The sequence below is a fragment of the Saccoglossus kowalevskii genome, chromosome 12 (assembly GCF_978046115.1).
Source record: "Saccoglossus kowalevskii chromosome 12, keSacKowa6.1, whole genome shotgun sequence".
Classification (NCBI taxonomy): Eukaryota; Metazoa; Hemichordata; class Enteropneusta; family Harrimaniidae; genus Saccoglossus; species Saccoglossus kowalevskii.
In genome coordinates this window covers 8,647,554-8,672,358 of record NC_140652.1, presented here as the reverse complement: position 1 = coordinate 8,672,358, position 24,805 = coordinate 8,647,554, and the positions used below count along the sequence as shown (strand labels likewise).

Genomic DNA, 24,805 nt, shown 5'->3' with positions numbered 1-24,805 from the left:
TACATGGGTGTTATGGTAACATACTTTATCCATATCGATTTAGAATGGGTTACATGGGTGTTATGGTAACATACTTTATCCATATCGATTTAGTATGGGTTACATGGGTGTTATGGTAACATACTTTATCCATATCGATTTAGTATGGGTTACATGGGTGTTATGGTAACACACTTTATCCATATCGATTTAGTATGGGTTACATGGGTGTTATGGTAACATACTTTATCCATATCGATTTAGTATGGGTTACATGGGTGTTATGGTAACACACTTTATCCATATCGATTTAGTATGGGTTACATGGGTGTTATGGTAACACACTTTATCCATATCGATTTAGTATGGGTTACATGGGTGTTATGGTAACACACTTTATCCATATCGTTTTAGAATGGGTTACATGGGTGTTATGGTAACACACTTTATCCATATCGATTTAGTATGGGTTACATGGGTGTTATGGTAACACACTTTATCCATATCGATTTAGTATGGGTTACATGGGTGTTATGGTAACACACTTTATCCATATCAATTTAGTATGGGTTACATGGGTGTTATGGTAACATACTTTATCCATATCGTTTTAGAATGGGTTACATGGGTGTTATGGTAACACACTTTATCCATATCGTTTTAGAATGGGTTACATGGGTGTTATGGTAACACACTTTATCCATATCGATTTAGTATGGGTTACATGGGTGTTATGGTAACATACTTTATCCATCTCGTTTTTGAATGGGTTACATATTTTCCCATATATCGATTTAGAATGGGTTAGATGGGTGTTATGGTAACATACTTTGCCCATATCAATTTAGAATAGGTTACATGGGTTTTACAATAACTTACTTTGCCCACATCATGTCCATCACAGCTATCACGGCATACCATTTCCATGAAGTTCTCACCATAACTTGTAATAACAGACATATTGGTTTTGATTTGCTTTTCATACTCGGTAAGCTGTGCAGAATCCAGTACAGGACTTCTGTCATCATCAACACCAGGCATCTCTTTAGGTTTCTGCGGCAATTGTAAGAAATTCAAAAGTGCTCCATAGAGATTGGTCCTCACTCTTTGCTGTCCACCACCTACAGAATCCAAGAAGTAGAATCTTCATCCAGTGTTTGAAATTACTGCCAGCCTGTACGCCCGGCACAGGTAACTATTCATTCGGGCTGGTGAAAATCTTAAGTTACATGCCCTTTGGTACATGTCTTTCAAGCAACTCGCAAGATCTCGCAGTTGAACGGAAAATCACATATTCCCTTTCTATAGTACTGTAAAATACTTTATTTTAACTGGAATTTATTTTCGCTGAAAAGATTTTTTTGGTATTTAGTATGGAATTTATTTTTACTGATTTTTGAGGAGTTGAATGTAAAATATAGTGAAAAAATTATATTCGCTGGATTTTATTTTCACTGAATCATCCTTTCAGCGAAAACTAATTTCAAGTGAAAATAAAGTATTTTACAGTAAGCAATTTGAGATACACTAACTCACTTGACTGCATGATAAACTCAATGAGTCCTCTGAGTACAACAACCAACGGAGACGCTGTAAGGCTGGTGGCTGATCCCATGATAGCACTCTGACTAGCCAAGGTAGATACATTTGATGTTTCTAACATTGAGATGTACTCTGTGGCACCAGTGTCAGTGTGATCATGAACGATGCTTTGACGTAAATTCACCATTAATGTTAATATGACACCTGCTATTGGTGCAACCAGTTCCTGTCTGGCATCAGGATTGGATACCTGACATAGACAAAGAATTTGAAAATATATTATCCAGTTTTCATGTTACACTGTATGAATTTATATACCAAAATATGGTCAGAGAGATAGACGGACGGATTGGTGCATGTAGGTAGGTTGTTTGCCACCAAAATGTAGCACTGCGACTCATAAAATGTTTCAAAAAATCAGTGTTGAAGTTTTCAAGTTAAGCATACATGTGGTCAGACAGATAGAGGAAGGGACAAATGGACGGATTGACAGATGAACAGACTAGTATGTATATATGTATGTATGTATGTATGATTGTTTGTACTGGAAGTGTATGAGCATGACTGACAGCAAGTTTCAAGGGAATCACCCTGTCAATTTTCAAGCTATGGCTTCAACTGACTGGACGTACAGTGCTTGTCAGTGGACAGCCTGACACTACATGCCGGGGGGATAATAAACATTTTAAACATGAGGGTATACAAATTGAAAATCTTACTTTTCTTAGGAGATCTTGTAACAACTCCACAATCACATCGCGTCTTGTGTCTGGTTTCAGTACATCTAATGGGCACGCTGTTAACATCACTTCAGTCACATGTCTCCAGGATTCAAAACTATGTTTCTTTGATGCCAGATGTTGCCGAACTGAGTTCCTGGCTACAACATTCTTCAGAACACGCTCAATTTCCTACAAGTCAATATTAATGATATCTTATTAATATACTGAAATGTATGAATTCAACTCAGTCTGGTGATTTTTACATATTGGTAAGAAGTACATATTGGAACATCATTCTCAAGAATGAATGATTTAATTTCAAATTTCAATCTTTTAGATTTATAGCTCAATATTGAAATGCTTATCTTTAAGAGTGTTGCATCGTTAGTGCATTGAGATACCCTTACTTTATTGAAATTGATCATCATTATAAGTATATATAGCACAATACTGTAAAAGGGTTAGTTATTCACTGGGTTTTAATTTTGCTTATTTCGCTGACTGGAAAATGCGCTAAATTAAAACCCAGTGTAAAAATTGAGCATAGAACACATTATCTAGACGATAAAACCGTGAATTTAAACTCCACTGAATATGCCTGAAATGATAAATCAGCGAAATTTAAACCCAGTGAAAATTAGTCATTTTACAGTACTTGAGAATACCTCAACATTTTTTTCACATTTGTTGAATCTCATACACTGTTATGACACCACTACACCGCTATGACATTTGTTGAATCTCATACACTGTTATGACACCACTACACCGCTATGACATTTGTTGAATCTCATACACTGTTATGACACCACTACACCACTATGACATTTGTTGAATCTCATACACTGTTATGACACCACTACACCGCTATGACATTTGTTGAATCTCATACACTGTTATGACACCACTACACCGCTATGACATTTGTTGAATCTCATACACTGTTATGACACCACTACACCGCTATGACATTTGTTGAATCTCATACACTGTTATGACACCACTACACTGCTATGACATTTGTTGAATCTCATACACAGTTATGACACCACTACACCGCTATGACATTTGTTGAATCTCATACACTGTTATGACACCACTACACCGCTATGACATTTGTTGAATCTCATACACTGTTATGACACCACTACGCCGCTATGACATTTGTTGAATCTCATACACTGTTATGACACCACTACACCGATATGACATTTGTTGAATCTCATACACTGTTATGACACCACTACACCGCTATGACATTTGTTGAATCTCATACACTGTTATGACACCACTACACCGCTATGACATTTGTTGAATCTCATACACTGTTATGACACCACTACACCGCTATGACATTTGTTGAATCTTATACACTGTTATGACACCACTACACCGCTATGACATTTGTTGAATCTCATACACTGTTATGACACCACTACACCGCTATGACATTTGTTGAATCTCATACACTGTTATGACACCACTACACCGCTATGACATTTGTTGAATCTCATACACTGTTATGACACCACTACACCGCTATGACATTTGTTGAATCTCATACACTGTTATGACACCACTACACCGCTATGACATTTGTTGAATCTCATACACTGTTATGACACCACTACACCGCTATGACATTTGTTGAATCTCATACACTGTTATGACACCACTACACCGCTATGACATTTGTTGAATCTCATACACTGTTATGACACCACTACACCGCTATGACATTTGTTGAATCTCATACACTGTTATGACACCACTACACCGCTATGACATTTGTTGAATCTCATACACTGTTATGACACCACTACACCGCTATGACATTTGTTGAATCTCATACACTGTTATGACACCACTACACCGCTATGACATTTGTTGAATCTCATACACTGTTATGACACCACTACACCGCTATGACATTTGTTGAATCTCATACACTGTTATGACACCACTACATCGCTATGACATTTGTTGAATCTCATACACTGTTATGACACCACTACACCGCTATGACATTTGTTGAATCTCATACACTGTTATGACACCACTACACCGCTATGACATTTGTTGAATCTCATACACTGTTATGACACCACTACACCGCTATGACATTTGTTGAATCTCATACACTGTTATGACACCACTACACCGCTATGACATTTGTTGAATCTCATACACTGTTATGACACCACTACACCGCTATGACATTTGTTGAATCTCATACACTGTTATGACACCACTACACCGCTATGACATTTGTTGAATCTCATACACTGTTATGACACCACTACACCGCTATGACATTTGTTGAATCTCATACACTGTTATGACACCACTACAACGCTATGACATTTGTTGAATCTCATACACTGTTATGACACCACTACACCGCTATGACATTTGTTGAATCTCATACACTGTTATGACACCACTACACCGCTATGACATTTGTTGAATCTCATACACTGTTATGACACCACTACACCGCTATGACATTTGTTGAATCTCATACACTGTTATGACACCACTACACCGCTATGACATTTGTTGAATCTCATACACTGTTATGACACCACTACACCGCTATGACATTTGTTGAATCTCATACACTGTTATGACACCACTACACCGCTATGACATTTGTTGAATCTCATACACTGTTATGACACCACTACACCGCTATGACATTTGTTGAATCTCATACACTGTTATGACACCACTACACCGCTATGACATTTGTTGAATCTCATACACTGTTATGACACCACTACACCGCTATGACATTTGTTGAATCTCATACACTGTTATGACACCACTACACCGCTATGACATTTGTTGAATCTCATACACTGTTATGACACCACTACACCGCTATGACATTTGTTGAATCTCATACACTGTTATGACACCACTACACCGCTATGACATTTGTTGAATCTCATACACTGTTATGACACCACTACACCGCTATGACATTTGTTGAATCTCATACACTGTTATGACACCACTACACCGCTATGACATTTGTTGAATCTCATACACTGTTATGACACCACTACACCGCTATGACATTTGTTGAATCTCATACACTGTTATGACACCACTACACCGCTATGACATTTGTTGAATCTCATACACTGTTATGACACCACTACACCGCTATGACATTTGTTGAATCTCATACACTGTTATGACACCACTACACCGCTATGACATTTGTTGAATCTCATACACTGTTATGACACCACTACACCGCTATGACATTTGTTTATACAATTGATTACATGTGTATAATGGAGGATAGTGAATAAAAATAGTCTTGTCAGAAGAGCATGTTACAAGCCAAAGACGTTATTCTTTTTGGCTTTTAATATTAAACACACATACAAGACAATGCCTGTTAGTGGTCATAGTAACATGTGTGCATTCGAAATATTGTTGCCTACAATAAGAAATATGCCTTTGATCATAAGCACATGTATTGATAATATAATATAATATAACATAACATAACATAACATACTCGTAACATAACATAACATAATATAATAGAGAAAATGCGGTACAGGGATCTGCAACATGGAAACTGGTTGAACTTCACAAGACAACTTCCATGAACTTCACAGATCAGTGAACAAACATTTACAAGACAAGCTCAAAAATCAAACACAAGTTTTCGGCTGTCAGTCTTCTTAAGTCACTTCACTTTAATACTACCATGTATTTTGCTGTTATAGTTATTAACTTCACGCAAGTTGACCCTTTAACCTAGATTTGGATGATATGACAAACTTTTTTATTTCCGACTTTTTTGCGATTGTATTTTCTAGATTCTTAGATTGAAAACAGCATTTACAGTTTAGTCAAAACTCAAAATTGAGCTGGGACTTGCGTTGATACAGTGAAGCAATGTCGGCAATTGCCATTTTCTTATTTTTTGATAAAAAATAATAAAACCAATTCCTGTGAAATTTCTCACCTGTTGTATGAGTGGTCTTTGTCCAGCAGCGGCAGAACCTTGTAATGTATTCAATTCCTGTACCAGATATTCATGTAGTAATTTTATATTACACACGGTAACACCGTATTCATTTTTCTCATCAAACGTTGAAATGACCCGCTCCACTGTTCCAGGATTTAAAAAGTCTAATCTTAGTGGAAGAGGAGCGTCTTGTTCCAAGTCGATTGTGTCAAGAATGCATAGAATCTTCCGGCGTACTTGCATCCCTTCAAGGAAAGTTATTATCGGTTAATTTGTTGAGTTGACAATTATGTGACATTTGCGAACTTGATTATGGAAATCGATCAGCCTGGTGAAAATTGGCAGAAAATAGTATGTATAAATACATTCAAAATGTTGTGACAATTAGGGTTCATTTTTCACAATGCCATCAGAAGTCACAGTGACATGGAATATAGTTTCTGAGGCAGAATACACCATATGTACTGTGAAAACTTACAATTTGTACATACGGGGGTTTCATTAAGAGCAGGCCGCTGGTCATATGGCCGGCTGCAAGCCATATCAAATCAAAATGTTGTATCAAATTGTTGTATCAAAATGTTGTATCAAAATGTTGTATCAAAATGCTGTATCAAATTGTTGTATCAAAATGTTGTATCAAATTGTTGTATCAAAATGTTGTATCAAAAATGTTGTATCAAAATGTTGTATCAAAATGTTGTATCAAAATGTTGTATCAAAATGTTGTATCAAAATGTTGTACCAAAATGTATAAAAATGTTATGGGGGGGGGGGAATTATGGTGTTCAAACATGATTTGGAAAGGGTCCTAATTTCACTAATCTGATGTGAGTAATTTCACTGTGTTTTAAGTTCACAAACTTTGCAGGAAAACAATGAGATATATTGTTATTCTACATGTTCATGTAGTTAAAAACAAGTGAATAATGAATACATTTACAATACACTGGGTGTTATTCTTACCTGTAACAGCTTGTCTTGCATGTGATATAGTAGTGCTGTCTAGTAAATGAGAATCCATTCCAAACATACCATCACCATCAACACTTGTTTCCAATTTGCCTCCTTCAAAAAATTTATAAAGCTTGTTTGCCATTGCTTTGTTTTTCAACATTTTTCTCAATGTTGTGATAGTTAAAAATCAAGCAATATCATACAATACAAAAATATTCACTAAAATTAGAAAATAAGTATATTGCAAAAACTTTTGACTACATTTTTAGAAGTAGTTTGAAAAAACGTCAGGTTTTTAGTATACAAAATTATGTTGTAATCTTCACTTACCAAATTTTCAGAGTCAAAATCAGTGATTCCAAAAATGTTTTTATCATTTTTCATGTCAAAAAGCAACCCTTTTCATGAAAAACACATTTACTTAAATAATATTCATGGCCAGAATTCAGAAAAGAGGGAGTTTATCATTAAAATGTTTAAGTTTCACTCCATTGTTCAAAGATGGATATCAAATTGTGTAATGGCAAACTGGCGGTTATAACACCCTACCTATTTCCTTAGAGACCGTCTGTGTGTCCTCCAGTAACATTCGTAGCAGCCTCTGAGTGTGTGAACGCTGTCGATTGGCTGCTGTCATCTTTATCTCCATGGCAACTGATTTTAGTAACCATGACTGTTGATTACAGAGTAGTAACTTCTCAGTATCTTCTGAAGAATAAAATAGAAATCCCAATGGTTTACTTCAGAAGAAATTAAGTTTCCTGATTTTGAAATTTGAGTGTATATGTGGGAATAAAATTCCACAAAAGTTAACAGTGAGAGACAATGACTCCCACGACTCCAGTAAAAGTCACTGTAATACCAGAGATCCCGGTGAATGTCACTGACACTCTAGGATACCAGTGAATGTCACTGACACCCTAGGATACCATTGAATGTCACTGACACCCTAGGATACCAGTGAATGTCACTGACACCCTAGGATACCAGTGAATGTCACTGACACCCTAGGATACCAGTGAATGTCACTGACACCCTAGGATACCAGTGAGTGTCACTGACACCCTAGGACACCAGTGAATGTCACTGACACCCTAGGATACCAGTGAATGTCACTGACACCCTAAGACACCAGTGAATGTCACTGACACTCTAGGATACCAGTGAATGTCACTGACACTCTAGGATACCAGTGAATGTCACTGACACTCTAGGATACCAGTGAATGTCACTGACACTCTAGGATACCAGTGAATGTCACTGACACCCTAGGATACCATTGAATGTCACTGACACCCTAGGATACCAGTGAATGTCACTGACACCCTAGGATACCAGTGAATGTCACTGACACCCTAGGATACCAGTGAATGTCACTGACACCCTAGGACACCAGTGAATGTCACTGACACCGTAGGATACCAGTGAATGTCACTGACACTCTAGGACACCAGTGAATGTCACTGACACTCTAGGATACCAGTGAATGTCACTGACACTCTAGGATACCAGTGAATGTCACTGACACTCTAGGATACCAGTGAATGTCACTGACACCCTAGGATACCAGTGAATGTCAGTGACTAACCAGGATTCCAGTGAATATGTTACTCTGACACCCTAGACCCCACTGTATGTCACTCTGGCACCCTAGGCTCCCAGTGTATTTCACTCTGACACCCTAGGCCCCCACTGTATGTCACTCTGGCACACTAGGCCCCCAGTGTATGTCACTCTGACACCCTAGGCTCCCAGTGTATTTCACTCTGACACCCTAGGCTCCCAGTGTATTTCACTCTGACACCCTAGGCCCCCAGTGTATGTCACTCTGACACCCTAGGCCCCCAGTGTATGTCACTCTGACACCCTAGGCCCCCAGTGTATGTCACTCTGACACACTAGGCCCCCAGTGTATGTCACTCTGGCACACTAGGCCCCCAGTGTATGTCACTCTGGCACACTAGGCCCCCAGTGTATGTCACTCTGGCACACTAGGCCCCCAGTGTATGTCACTCTGACACACTAGGCCCCCAGTGTATGTCACTCTGACACCCTAGGCCCCCAGTGTATGTCACTCTGACACACTAGGCCCCCAGTGTATGTCACTCTGACACCCTAGGATACCAGTGAGTGTCACTGACACCCTAGGATACCAGTGAATGTCACTGACACTCTAGGATACCAGTGAATGTCACTGACACCCTAGGATACCAGTGAATGTCACTGATACCCTAGGACACCAGTGAATGTCACTGACACCCTAGGATACCAGTGAATGTCACTGACACTCTAGGATACCAGTGAATGTCACTGACACTCTAGGATACCAGTGAATGTCACTGACACTCTAGGATACCAGTGAATGTCACTGACACTCTAGGATACCAGTGAATGTCACTGACACTCTAGGATACCAGTGAATGTCACTGACACCCTAGGATACCAGTGAATGTCACTGATACCCTAGGACACCAGTGAATGTCACTGACACCCTAGGATACCAGTGAATGTCACTGACACTCTAGGATACCAGTGAATGTCACTGACACTCTAGGATACCAGTGAATGTCACTGACACTCTAGGATACCAGTGAATGTCACTGACACTCTAGGATACCAGTGAATGTCACTGACACTCTAGGATACCAGTGAATGTCACTGATACCCTAGGACACCAGTGAATGTCACTGACACCCTAGGATACCAGTGAATGTCACTGACACTCTAGGATACCAGTGAATGTCACTGACACCCTAGGATACCAGTGAATGTCACTGACACTCTAGGATACCAGTGAATGTCACTGACACTCTAGGATACCAGTGAATGTCACTGACACTCTAGGATACCAGTGAATGTCACTGACACCCTAGGATACCAGTGAATGTCAGTGACTAACCAGGATTCCAGTGAATATGTTACTCTGACACCCTAGACCCCACTGTATGTCACTCTGGCACCCTAGGCTCCCAGTGTATTTCACTCTGACACCCTAGGCCCCCACTGTATGTCACTCTGGCACACTAGGCCCCCAGTGTATGTCACTCTGACACCCTAGGCCCCCAGTGTATGTCACTCTGACACCCTAGGCTCCCAGTGTATTTCACTCTGACACCCTAGGCTCCCAGTGTATTTCACTCTGACACCCTAGGCTCCCAGTGTATTTCACTCTGACACCCTAGGCCCCCAGTGTATGTCACTCTGACACCCTAGGCCCCCAGTGTATGTCACTCTGACACCCTAGGCCCCCAGTGTATGTCACTCTGACACACTAGGCCCCCAGTGTATGTCACTCTGGCACACTAGGCCCCCAGTGTATGTCACTCTGGCACACTAGGCCCCCAGTGTATGTCACTCTGGCACACTAGGCCCCCAGTGTATGTCACTCTGACACACTAGGCCCCCAGTGTATGTCACTCTGACACCCTTGGCCCCCAGTGTATGTCACTCTGACACCCTAGGATCCAATGATATTCACTTTGACACCCTAGTAAAGATCCCAATGAAATGTTAGATAATACCTGAAAATCTCTCTCCTACAAAACAAAAGCTGTTTACAGGATAGTGAGCTCACCTTTTGGTCTGAACGGAAGATGTTGTAAATGAGCAAGAAAGAAATCATGAGTAGCTCTCAGAAATCGCATTGTTGGATTACTAGTGTCCTTATTCACACACAGAGCATAGATCAGCTTGTACGCCAACTCAGCAAATCTTGGAGTATTGTAAACACATGTCGGACCAGTACGACTTTCCACACCTCTGTTAACTAGGGATAATACAGCATGCAGGCAGCTCCGTGGAGAACCTAAAACACCTAAAAACACAAATACATGGTCATTACTGAATATGAAGTGTACCATACCAAAAAAAACCCCAATAAAGTCTTCAAGGTCAAGTTGAATTTGGGGCCCAAATATAATGAAACAGCCCCAATCAAATCAGTCAATCTAAGAATTTGTCCACAGATGTAAGGTGGCGAATGGCTGTATAAATATAATAGTTACTGTGGAATAATTTATTTTAGCTGGAATTAATTTTCGCTGAAAATACTTTTTGGGTGTTTTGTATGGAAGTTATTTTCACTGATTTTTTACAAGTTCAACGTAAAATATAGGAAAAAAGGTATTTTCGCTAGATTTTATTTTGACTGAATTTTTTCTTCAGCGAAAATACCGAAAATTAATTACAAGTGAAAATAAAGTATTTTACAATGCATGGTTTCCTGTAAAACGTGGAACACAGCAAACCATGTTGGCCTTATATAACAATTTTAATTTAAATCTACTTTACCTGGTTCTTGAAGATTGGACGTGCAGACTGGTTTAGTGAGTTCGTATCCAAGTAGGAAATGAGCCAAATTTGGAGCGGGATGGTCCAGCGAGTACAGTATAACATGCATGATATGTTGTCGTGCTGCATTTCTCACATCACCAGAACTCAATTCATTTTCATCTGTCAAAATAAAAATAACATTTATCGCAATCAATTTTCACAACAAAATTTGTGCATCAGTTAAAAGTTTGTCAGAATTTTTTTTAAACAATAAAAAAGAAAAATTCAATTGTCTGCTTCATTACAGAAGTGGCCTTTGTATGGTTAAACTAAGTAATATTTTAATGATTCATGATGCATTTTCAGACAGCAGCCGAACAAAGACCAACACTGACAGTTCAGAGATCTGAAAGGAAGAACTGGTATTGACTGTTGACAGTATTACCTGTATCATCTGACGTATCACAGGAAACTTCCTCGAGATCTTCTATTTCTAGACACTCAACAAAACCATGTAGTATATCACCAGCGACAACCTAGTAGAAATAAGGAACTATCAGCATAATATTGTTGTCTGAATATTTCATCGAATCCACCATCTTGTTTATTATAGTTCTGCTTTTAGCATACTCCAAGTGTACAAATCAGTACTCGGCAATCTCGAAGATCAATGTTACACAGCTGTTCTGGCTTCAATTTCTCTTATGCTTATATTTAATTCTGTGATGTCATTGGATAAAGTATGTCACATGTCGATAACTTTCTTACCTTATTGGCTGTCAGCATACCAACTAATGCTGGTTGATATACAGAAGACTGAGTCACCCAGTATAAGATCTTGATGCTTGATAATGTCAACTCAGGATTAAAACTATTGTAAGTCACATATCTGAAAGACAAGCACACACATGGGACTAGAACAATAATTCATTTCCTATACTAGCGAAAATACTCATTTTTTGCACATTTTTATCTATTTTTCTGTTCACTTCTGCCTAGTGTCCCTTGATGTTAATTATGCATGCAAGCGAATGATGTCACACGGTTTTAATAATAGGCAGAGCATTATCGATTCACTTCCTGTTTAGAGGTCAACAAAATAAAGGTCACAAATTCATTTGCTATTCTTCCGTGCTTTAAACCAGAGACTAACATTAGTAAACCTCAAAACGTATTTTTATCACTGCAGTATCGCATATTTTGCCGGTCATCGTCAAAATGAATAAATTGTGCAATGACGTGTCCACTGAATCTGTGATTGGCTGGTTGCTTTATGACCTTGCATGAGCTGTCAATCATTCTCTGTTCAGTACCGGTGGAAAACCATGTAATGTTGCGTGAGGGCATTGACAAGCATTAACATGTTCAGTGTTATATCTTGCATAAAAATTGGAAGGCATAAACTAAACATTTGCTAAAAAAATCAATGATTTAAATTTTAACTTGAATTTCTTTTTTTTTTTAGTTCAATTTCAAATACAAAGTTTCAAAGTTTGCATTGGATACCCATACTTAATCAAAAGTAACTACCATCAAACATGTATAACACATTAAAAATAAAAAATACCCCAAAATACTTTCGTATTTGCCGAATTCCACGTAATGTTTTTACACCACAACGCTATGACCTTTGTTTGTCAATTTCACACATAACACAGAATCTCACAGTAAAAGGAAAATAGGTTCCTCAGGAACTGCTCCAATTGTAATTACTTTTACAACTTACTTAGCAATATTAACAAGATGATCCGCCTTTCCAGTCCTTGTATTTATCCCCATTAATAATTTATCCATGGATGCCACCAAGATACTGGAGTTAAACTCGCGAAGAAGATCCATAAATATCTCTTGCTTCTCCAGTGTTATTTCTATCATTTTTAAGCAGAGTAGAGTGGCTTTCTGAAGACTACTTTTACCAGGGAACTCTGTATACTGGTCAAGCAGTCTTGTAGCTTCATGCACTACGAATAAAATCTTGAAAAATAGTATGGTAATGTTATTTTTTTTTTCAGAAAAATTTAGAAACTTGGGGTTAGAAATTTGGGGTGACAGAAGAACTGCGGAAAATGTATTGTCCCTTCACTTAGTTTGGTGCTAATTGTTTTCCCTTTATTAGTTTGGTGTCAGTAATTGTCGACACACTGGTGCTGTCATATTACTGATTGTCCGTCGTTGTCAACTTTACAATTTCAACTTCTTCTTCGAAACCACAAGTCACAATGTTTTCAAATTTGATATGCAAGTACCTTGGATGTTTCTTTCTCAGATTTGTTCATTTCATGTCAAAAGCTCAAATTCTCTAATTTTTGGTGGATATTTTTGTCATTTTTGGTAAAAAGTGATATTTTCAAATTCTTGTTGAAAACAGCAAGTCTGATTTCTTTGATACTATACATATTGTTCATTTTCTAATGATATCTTCTGTTCTTTAATTGAAATGTGCATTGCTAACAGCGGAGCTATCTCAGCCGAGAGACTGCTTGTTTTCCACAACTCATTGAAATATTTTTAGGTGCAGTGATTTTTTTTTCCTTTGTTGTTAATCTTTGCATAATTTTTTTCCTGTCATTTTTTCAGAGTTCCACACCTACATGTAAGTGCTAACATTTGACAGACTCACCAGTTTCAACAACGGACTATCATTCAACATATGAATTAGAAGATTATACCCCGGTGGTTTGTTGGTCAGCACCATTCCACCACCCTGTATCTCAACTTGCTGATCGATAAAGTCTTCAGCCTGTGGTCGGTAATCTCGTAACAACTTTAATAAAATTTCAAGCACATCTGCTGCCACTTGCCACTGTAAAATTGGACAGAGAATTAGAAGAATTTAGTGAGAAATACTTCCCTGTAAACAAAACAACAAAGCATGTGATTTGCATAAATGCTGCAAGTAACGAGACTCATGTAATAATGTGAACCACTTTAATTTTTGAGAAACAAATATTGGAGAATTTTGAGAGTTTATGAAAATCATGACATTTTGTAGCAGTGAACATTTGAGTGAGTTTCAGCGATCAAATCTTGAAAATTCCTAGAAGCGAAATTAAGCGGTTTACAGTAGGTTATTAAGGCAGAAGTAGCTGTATGCCATTCTTGTGTAGTGAATGGAACACAGAATACTATTTATGAATAATTGAAGTTGTGTAAAATGAATGAACAAATATTACATTATACATCTGCCACCATAACACCATAAGTTACAACGTGCTGTATTTTACAGGGTATTTTCATCCTACCATAATAGGAAATGCGAATTCCAAATATGGACTGATTACGCGCATAAACGTCCTCTAATAATAAAAACAAACATGGCTGCCACCAGGGTTTGACCAGATTCCACACAAAGAAGTTTGCCGATTCTGTTCTAAACATTTTGGATTTCGGCATTCCCATGATGTATCCTTGGAAGGAAAAGATGTATACTAATAGTATCAACTGACGGGCAGCATAGGTCAAACTGTCTGTGTGAGATGGCGTACTGTCTGAGTGCATACTTTGAGGTATCCTCGTAATAATCTCATATTATTGGTATATTGTATATATTAAGTAGAACGTACATATTCTAGGCATTCTAGGCTCACATACCTTGTCTGCAGGGTTCCTATATGCACGCGTGTTGAACTTCAGGAAAACAACATCACGCAGGAAGTCTAAATATGGATCAAATCCTGGTGCTCTAAATCCAGCACCAAGCGAAGCTGGCACTGGAATGTCTGTCAGAGTGTTCATGAAATCCAGGAATCCCAATAACATCGGAAACTCTTCATTGCGAGCTTCCACTTCATCCAGTTCTACCTGTATACCACTTGCTGTTGCTGATGATACCGTCGGCAATATCTGAAACAAGAAAGTGGAAGATTTCAGTTATTTTATTTGTCTCCAAGACTACAGATGGTTAACTTCGAACAGAGAATTAAATTTACAGCTTCTTGTTTCTGCTCACATTACTAAAAAGTACACACATGGAAAGATTCTATGCAGTATAAATAAAGCTGAAAGGCATTTTTTTTTTAATTTGTTAAGAGCCAAATTTTATTTCCAGTTGTATAGGTGCTGTTTGCATATGCGTAGCATGAACATTTTATTCAATGTGTGTTCACATTTGGTACTACAAATGTATGAATCAGTCTTAAATGGATTGAAACTATACAGCTGTGTATCCTCCTTTTCACCACTAGTTCCCTCTTTTCATCACAAATTCACAAAATAGTTCTGTTCATAGTCTGCACTTTGCTTCAGAAGATTGGGACAAAAATAGCTAAATTTTTGAGTAAATGCCGAAAATTGACTTAAATTTGTTCTGTTGGCTCCAAAATTAGGGTTTCATTTCCAAAAATATTGAGGAATACAAGAAAAACATGCAGAAAAATTTGGGCGAGAAAGTCTGGTGGTGAAAAGGTTAATTTGTTTAACATTTCTCAATTCTGAATGTAAACAAATTTTTTTATGGGTCTTCCTCCCCCCCCCCCCCAGAGTATAAGTGGACTGAACACCCATTATCCACCCCACCCACATTAAAAGACTGACCACTCCCCACCCAACCCCACCTCCACGCATAACAAGACTGAGCACTCCCCACAACCCAGCCCACCTGACCTCCCACTAGACTGAGCATTCCCTGCCCACCCTCACACATAACAAGATTGACTACTCCCCACCCAACCCCACCCCCACGCATAACAAGACTGAGCACTCCCCACAACCCAGCCCACCCGACCTCCCACTAGACTGAGCATTCCCTGCCCACCCTCACACATAACAAGATTGACTACTCCCCACCCAACCCCCATACATCACAACTCTGGCCATAGCAACATTACAAGACTGACCTGTGACACTTCTAAAGACTGCCACAGCGTTGCAGCTACTTCTGGTGATTTACCCAAGGCAGCCAGTGTATGAAGCAATTCACCTTTCAATATAGGTGGTACACTACAGCTCAGTAAACCAAATAACAACACAATAGGTAGCCAAGACTGGTTTTCACACAGAGCTATCCGGGCAGCATCATCCTGTCAAATATAAAAATAAATTGTTACAAGACAATTTTCAAAGAAAGGTATGATGTACAATGCATCTTTCTCTCAAAAAATAAATAAATATAACTTTTTAGGAGTAAAAATCTGTCAATCAGGTAAAGGTTCACGATGAAATTATTTTTCAAATTTAATGCAGGCAGGCATTTATTTATTTTATTTTAAATGGACATAAAATAAGTGCTTTGAATTAATTTTTCAATAAAAATAGAACTTTTTCCTTTTTTTAAAAATCTGACAAGAGCCCAAAATTTTGATGAGCTTTTTTTTCTAGTCCTAAGCAAGATCTTAATTTTCAAAATGATCCAAATGATGTCAAACTTGCAGGGAAAAAATCAAACTTTTAAATTCAGCTTTATTTTCTTGTCATTTTGTTGTTGTATTAGAGTAATAAACACAGTAAAATGTACATGCACCACCAAGTGATTTTATTTCATTTTATATTACATGAATTATGCAAATAAATCCCTGACCATTGAATGCGAAAGACAACTTTGTTATCTCACACAAAGTTAACCTACATAATTTTTTCTTATTTTTTCAAAAATGTTGATCAAGACTGATGGGATGGTAACTATGTCCATATTGAAAAATGGAGAAAATGTTGCGAGATTCAAGGCAAAACACAAGTTTGGTCAGATGACCTCCTATTGTTCCAAGTAACTCTCACCCACATAAATGAACCTTGACCTCAGACTGACCTGTCTCATGAACTAAACCATTAAGTTCAGAAGAGTAACCCTCAACCTCATATTGACCTGTCAAGCAGTCTCCTGCATTAATTTTGGGAATGACCCTTGACCTCTACAGACCTGTCTAGCTCGGCACCTGATGCATTGGTGAGGCAATGACTGTTGACATCATACTAACCTGCCTTGCTATCTGCTGCATTAACTTTAAAACAGTCATCAGTCCATCCAATTCTTGCGGTGTGATACCACGTGATGCGGTGTGTCTATATATATGTGTATCATGAAGGCTTGGTATCTCGTGGCGTAAATTTGTATAATATTGGTTTATTGACATAAAGAAATGATCCCAGGATACAGAGCTGATGTTACCACCTGCAAACATAAATAAAGTGTTATTAAAGGGCGGTGGTCGTCGCACTGCACATGTGCAACATTTGTGTTGATGTCCCGACAATCCAATGCGTTCTTCTAATAGAAATCCCAAGTAGGAGGTTTGACCTGGGTGCGACTTGCACTAATTGCCGCCGGTGACTTCATCAATACTAACAATTACCTAAAAATACCTAATTAAAGTTTAACAACATCTCAGTTTGTACTCGTTGATCTGCGTAACAGTCAAAGTCGCATCTTTGTTTATATGAAACCCATATATCTTGCCTATTGAGTAGCGCGATGACTACTGTCCTCTATTGAAATTAGCTATGGTCGCCTTCCACAAAATAAATTGCATAATTTTATAAAAGCCAGTTCTACACCAATTCAGATTCACGTAACTTACCAGGTATGCTATGTAAAACACACAACATAAAACTGCATTTTACTCTAGTCTAGTCTAGTATAAATAGGCCTAGAGGTATATATTAAGTGTTATAATAATAACAGACTGCTCAAATAACTCTCTCAGAAATGTTGTGAAATAATATATATAGAAACAGAAATCAACAAATAAACACGCTGCCAATAATCACAGCTATATAACAGTACACATCCGACTGACATACTGTGAGTAAATACAAAACTGTCGACTGAATGCTTCACACATATAAGTCAGTATTCACCTCTTGTTTGATATTCTTGATGTGATTTTCCATTCACTACGAGATCTTGCATAAAGCATGAAAGACGTGGATTGACTGCAGAAATCAAATCTGATTTTAAACATGAATTTATTGTTTTATAGTTCAATGTCAAGTTTCCAGACGGGAAAATGGCGATGAGCAAAATTACTTACAGCAAAATTAAAAAATTTGTTCTGCACATTATTAAGTGAGCAATATTCACACAATACTATACATTTGTCAAATGCAATGCAAAGTTTTGGCGTCAATACAATGCTATGACCTTTGTTTGTCTTGTTTGACATTCAATTTCACGCATAACGCAGGATCTTGCAGTGAGCAGAAAATGGTGTATTTGCCATGATAACAACAACTGTCTGCAGTTTAATACTTACCTGCACTAATTCCATTGGCTTTTAGTAAATTGAAGCAATGATGTGCACATTGTGGTCCATTGGCCAAACCTGTTAACATTTTGATATACGGCACATACAACGATGGTGGCAACAAATCACCAGCAATGCGTACAAACTTGTATAAACTGACCTAAAATGAGAAAAGAAAGTTCAACAAATCATAAAATGACTCAAGTGCTTGTATTATTATGAAGAAATGCTTGATGGTGCATTTCTAAAATGGCCACCGGTCCGCCATCTAGAATTAAACCATGATAGAAATACATGTGTAAATGGTGTATGCTGTATTTTGGTGTAGTTTTAACGCTAAATGGCCACCAGTCAGCCATCTAGAATCAAACTGTGTTAAGAATGTATTTCGTACAATTGCTGTATCGACAAAGTGTGAAAAAAATCAGTTCAAACATGTCAGAGGGAAGGCTTTGGAACAGCAATTTGAAAAAAAAAAAAAAAACAATGAAGCAAACTCTCCAGATCATCCCTCCCTTTCTTTCTATTGCAGAATTGACACTATCATGCATATTCTTTATTTTGTTACCCAACAAGAATCAAAATTAAGGCCTGTTCACCTGTCCCAGACAGGCAGATTTGATTTCAGCAGGGACAGGCAATTTGCCTGTTCTAGTGAGCAGATGAATACTGATATAAAATATTTACTAACTGACAAAATGGGGTATTAGTTCCAAGTTGCTAATATCCAGTAAATTGCTTTCAGAATTGTTAAGATTTATGAAATGATGATCTGCTAAGAATTAACATTTTATTTCAAATATGTCTCAATTTATCTTGCTTAGTACAGGTACAGAAACTTAAATTTTTAATTTAAACCCTTGCCGCGAGATCAAAACTGTGTTATAACCATATCATGAAAACATAGAGGTGTGGATGCTTACTTGTCTGTGTGGTGGTCTGTGATGATAATGACCTGCAAACCCAGCAATAGGACTAACACTACTCTCCCCTGGACACCAGTATTCAAATGGCAGTTGTAGTTTTAATGGATCTTTACCATACAACTCACCCAGCTGTGAATAAAGATATAATATATTAAACATCTGTTCAAGGACACCATATTATGGTGTATAGAGTATATTTGATTCACAATCAATTCATCCCGCAAGTTGATTTGTCCTAATTAATTTTCGTCTCAATATACACTTTAGTCTGATTTCCTTTGCTCAGCCTTAAGATCTTGTGTAGGGTGATGTCAATTTTGATGTGGGTGAGCAAAGAGTTGCCAATTTCTAAGTATGTATGTGTGCTAGGTCTCGTTGATTTCTATCGCGCGTTTCGCCAACCATGTTTGTTGTTCGTTGGGCGTATTGGATAAGTTAGTATTGGGTGAGCCTAACAAATTGGACAAATTTGTGGGACAAATCAATTTGGGAAGAATCAACCTGTGGTATGAATCGACGGATGTGATTTGGAACGAATCAACTGTTCACCTGCATATATATATATATATATTCTACCCTAGGTAATATTCGGAAGGTACATTTCCAGATTAGGAACATTGAGAGGAAATATTTCCAAAATCACAGATATGTTACTCTGTGAATCAAATCACATAAATGGTTCATTATGATCTTGCCCGGTCATGAATTCATACACAAAATGGTGGTTGGATCAGAAAGATGTATGATAACAAGCCTTGCATGGCACAGTCCCCGTTAGTTATCAAATCTAAGATATATAGTTTTGCTAATAGTAATATAGGTCCTATAATGTCCAATGTATGTACCAAGTTTGAAAAAAATCCATTTGTAAACAGCCGAATTATGGTTTCGTAATGCAATGAAATGCAGGATTTTTATGATTTTTTAGCACAAAAAAGGCTGCAATTCGGCCATTTTGAATCAGATTGTGAAACAAATTAATGTGCATAAGTATAATATTACATTGTATGTATGATGTATGTGTGAAGTTTAAATGTAATCAGTCCAGGAATGTCTAAGATACAGGTCAAGATGCACGCACGGACGCACACACGGATGCACGCACAGAGCTCAATTCATAAGTCCTGTTTTTGGGCTGCATTTAAACAGGGACTTACAAAGTTATTTCAACAATGAATCAAAGTATACGCTTAGACATACAAATAAACAAAGACATACCAACAACATAAAATGTTCAAAATCTCTTCTAAGATTGGCCGGTGATTCCAAGCCCTCCATAGTATGAGTCAGGACAATACGTGCTGCTTCATCACCACGGTTACGAAGCTCTTTTACCTAAAATTAAACAATAACATTGACACTAATGATAATGAAAACAAGTGGTTTTATTATAGAACATAAATACTGACGTACATTTAGTCAAATGATAAACATAAATAATTTTGAATCACACAGTATATCCTAAACCAAACAGCAAAAGGATTGTTTAATACAGGCTGTTTTACATTAATGTTGCAAGTCTAACAGTAAGTGACTGGTATACAAGAAAGAAATCAGGAAAATATCGGGAAAGGACAGAAAAATGGATGTTTCCTTTATACAAGGTCATAGATGGTAACAAGTTTGGGGAATCATGGGTAACAAGTTTGGGGAATCATGGGTAACAAGTTTGGAGGAATCATGGGTAACAAGTTTGGAGGAACCATGGGTAACAAGTTTGGAGGAACCATGGGTAACAAGTTTGGGGAACCATGGTTAACAAGTTTGGAGGAACCATGGGTAACAAGTTTAGAGGAACCATGGGCAACAAGTTTGGAGGAACCATGAGCAACAAGTTTGGAGAAACCATGGGTAACTAGTTTGGGGAACCATGGGTAACAAGTTTGGAGGAACCATGGGTAACAAGTTTGGAGGAACCATGGGTAACAAGTTTGGAGGAACCATGGGCAACAAGTTTGGAGGAACCATGGGCAACAAGTTTGGAGAAACCATGGGTAACTAGTTTGGGGAACCATGGGTAACAAGTTTGGCGGAACCATGGGTAACAAGTTTGGAGGAACCATGGGCAACAAGTTTGGAGAAACCATGGGTAACTAGTTTGGGGAACCATGGGTAACAAGTTTGAAGAACCATGGGTAACAAGTTTGGCGGAACCATGGGCAACAAGTTTGGAGGAACCATGGGCAACAAGTTTGGAGAAACCATGGGTAACTAGTTTGGGGAACCATGGGTAACAAGTTTGAAGAACCATGGGTAACAAGTTTGGGGAACCATGGGTAACAAGTTTGGGGAACCATGGGTAACAAGTTTGGAGGAACCATGGGTAATAAGTTTGGAGGAACCATGGGTAACAAGTTTGGGGAACCATGGGTAACAAGTTTGGGGAACCATGGGTAATAAGTTTGGAGGAGCCATGGGTAACAAGTTTGGGGAACCATGGTTAACAAGTTTGGGGAAACCCTGGGTAACAAGTTTGGAGGACACTGGGTAACAAGTTTGGGGAAACCCTGGGTAACAAGTTTGGAGGACACTGGGTAACAAGTTTGGGGAAACCCTGGGTAACAAGTTTAGGGAAACCCTGGGTAACAAGTTTGGAGGAACCATGGGTAACAAGTTTGGAGGAACCATGGGTAACAAGTTTGGAGGAACCATGGGTAACAAGTTTGGCGGAACCATGGATAACAAGTTTGGAGGAACCATGGGTAACAAGTTTGGAGGAACCATGAGTGACAAGTTTAGAGGAACCATGGGTAACAAGTTTGGAGGAACCATGGGTAACAAGTTTGGAGGAACCATGGGTAACAAGTTTGGAGGAACCATGGGTAACAAGTTTGGAGAAACCCTGGGTAACAAGTTTGGAGAAACCCTGGGTAACAAGTTTGGGGAAACCCTGGGTAACAAGTTTGGGGAACCATGGGTAACAAGTTTGGAGGACACTGGGTAACAAGTTTGGAGGACACTGGGTAACAAGTTTGGGGAAACCCTGGGTAACAAGTTTGGGGAAACCCTGGGTAACAAGTTTGGGGAACCATGGGACACAAGTTTGGAGGACACTGGGTAACAAGTTTGGAGGACACTGAGTCACAAGTTTGGGGAAACCCTGGGTAACAAGTTTGGAGGACACTGGGTAACAAGTTTGGAGGACACTGGGTAACAAGTTTGGGGAAACCCTGGGTAACAAGTTTGGGGAAACCCTGGGTAACAAGTTTGGGGAACCATGGGACACAAGTTTGGGGAAACCCTGGGTAACAAGTTTGGGGAACCATGGGTAACAAGTTTGGAGGACACTGGGTAACAAGTTTGGGGAAACCCTGGGTAACAAGTTTGGAGGACACTGGGTAACAAGTTTGGGGAAACCCTGGGTAACAAGTTTGGGGAACCATGGGTAACAAGTTTGGAGGACACTGGGTAACAAGTTTGGGGAAACCCTGGGTAACAAGTTTGGGAAACCATGGGTAACAAGTTTGGAGGACACTGGGTAACAAGTTTTGGGAAACCCTGGGTAACAAGTTTGGAGGAACCATGGGTAACAAGTTTGGAGGAACCATGGGTAACAAGTTTGGAGGAACCATTGGTAACAAGTTTGGGGAACCCTGGGTAACAAGTTTGGAGGAACATGGGTAACAAGTTTGGAGGAACCAAGGGTAACAAGTTTGGAGGAACCATGGGTAACAAGTTTGGAGAAACCATGGGTAACTAGTTTGGGGAACCATGGGTAACAAGTTTGAAGAACCATGGGTAACAAGTTTGGAGGACACTGGGTAACAAGTTTGGAGGAACCATGGGTAACAAGTTTGGAGGAACCATGGGTAACAAGTTTGGAGGAACCATGGGTAACAAGTTTGGAGGAACCATTGGTAACAAGTTTGGGGAACCACGGGTAACAAGTTTGGGGAACCATGGGTAACAAGTTTGGAGAACACTGGGTAACAAGTTTGGGGAAACCCTGGGTAACAAGTTTGGGGAAACCATGGGTAACAAGTTTGGAGGACACTGGGTAACAAGTTTGGGGAAACCCTGGGTAACAAGTTTGGGAAACCATGGGTAACAAGTTTGGAGGACACTGGGTAACAAGTTTGGGGAAACCCTGGGTAACAAGTTTGGAGGAACCATGGGCAACAAGTTTGGAGGAACTATTGGTAACAAGTTTGGGGAACCATGGGTAACAAGTTTGGGGAACCATGGGTAACAAGTTTGGAGGAACCATGGGTAACAAGTTTGGAGGAACCATGGGTAACAAGTTTGGGGAACCATGGGTAACAAGTTTGGAGGAACCATGGGTAACAAGTTTGGAGGAACCATGGGCAACAAGTTTGGAGGAACTATTGGTAACAAGTTTGGAGGAACTATTGGTAACAAGTTTGGGGAACCATGGGTAACAAGTTTGGAGGAACCATGGGTAACAAGTTTGGAGGAACCATGGGTAACAAGTTTGGGGAACCATGGGTAACAAGTTTGGGGAACCATGGGTAACAAGTTTGGAGGAACCATGGGTAACAAGTTTGGAGGAACCATGGATAACAAGTTTGGGGAACCATGGTTAACAAGTTTGGAAGAACCATGGGTAACAAGTTTGGAGGAACCCTGGGTAACAAGTTTGGAGGAACCATGGGTAACAAGTTTGGGGAAACCCTGGGTCACAAGTTTGGGGAACCATGGGTAACAAGTTTGGAGGACACTGGGTAACAAGTTTGGAGGACACTGGGTAACAAGTTTGGGGAAACCCTGGGTAACAAGTTTGGGGAAACCCTGGGTAACAAGTTTGGGGAACCATGGGACACAAGTTTGGAGGACACTGGGTAACAAGTTTGGAGGACACTGGGTAACAAGTTTGGAGGACACTGGGTAACAAGTTTGGAGGAACCATGGGTAACAAGTTTGGGGAAACCCTGGGTAACAAGTTTGGAGGAACCATGGGTAACAAGTTTGGGGAACCATGGGTAACAAGTTTGGGGAACCATGGGTAACAAGTTTGGAGGAACCATGGGTAACAAGTTTGGAGGAACCATGGATAACAAGTTTGGGGAACCATGGTTAACAAGTTTGGAAGAACCATGGGTAACAAGTTTGGGGAGCCCCGGGTAACAAGGTAAGAGATAAGAGATAAGATTGACATACCTTCAATGGCATCTGAATAATAAAATCTGTCACTAATGCATGGAGACATCTGACATAAAATTCCTGAAGAAGAAAATAAATTAGAATATAAGCAACAATAAACAGTTAACAAACTTC

General features: G+C 38.9%; 1 protein-coding gene across 1 annotated transcript in view; it reads right to left on the bottom strand.

The window, feature by feature from the left end:
• LOC100371992 (nuclear pore complex protein Nup205) overlaps nt 1-24,805 on the bottom strand; it is a 51,765-nt gene that overhangs the window by 14,206 nt on the left and 12,754 nt on the right. Inside the window, exons 8-26 of the mRNA XM_085505871.1 lie at nt 24,689-24,751; nt 20,789-20,905; nt 19,568-19,699; nt 18,654-18,804; nt 17,379-17,572; nt 16,302-16,484; nt 15,058-15,309; nt 14,072-14,269; nt 13,193-13,440; nt 12,235-12,355; nt 11,912-12,002; nt 11,485-11,646; nt 10,769-11,008; nt 7,744-7,899; nt 7,204-7,305; nt 6,235-6,482; nt 2,241-2,432; nt 1,516-1,771; nt 859-1,100 (exon numbers count right to left, since the gene is read on the bottom strand). Coding sequence (XP_085361997.1) covers nt 859-1,100; nt 1,516-1,771; nt 2,241-2,432; nt 6,235-6,482; nt 7,204-7,305; nt 7,744-7,899; nt 10,769-11,008; nt 11,485-11,646; nt 11,912-12,002; nt 12,235-12,355; nt 13,193-13,440; nt 14,072-14,269; nt 15,058-15,309; nt 16,302-16,484; nt 17,379-17,572; nt 18,654-18,804; nt 19,568-19,699; nt 20,789-20,905; nt 24,689-24,751 — 3,348 coding nt within the window. The remainder of the gene's footprint in view (nt 1-858; nt 1,101-1,515; nt 1,772-2,240; nt 2,433-6,234; nt 6,483-7,203; nt 7,306-7,743; nt 7,900-10,768; nt 11,009-11,484; nt 11,647-11,911; nt 12,003-12,234; nt 12,356-13,192; nt 13,441-14,071; nt 14,270-15,057; nt 15,310-16,301; nt 16,485-17,378; nt 17,573-18,653; nt 18,805-19,567; nt 19,700-20,788; nt 20,906-24,688; nt 24,752-24,805) is intronic.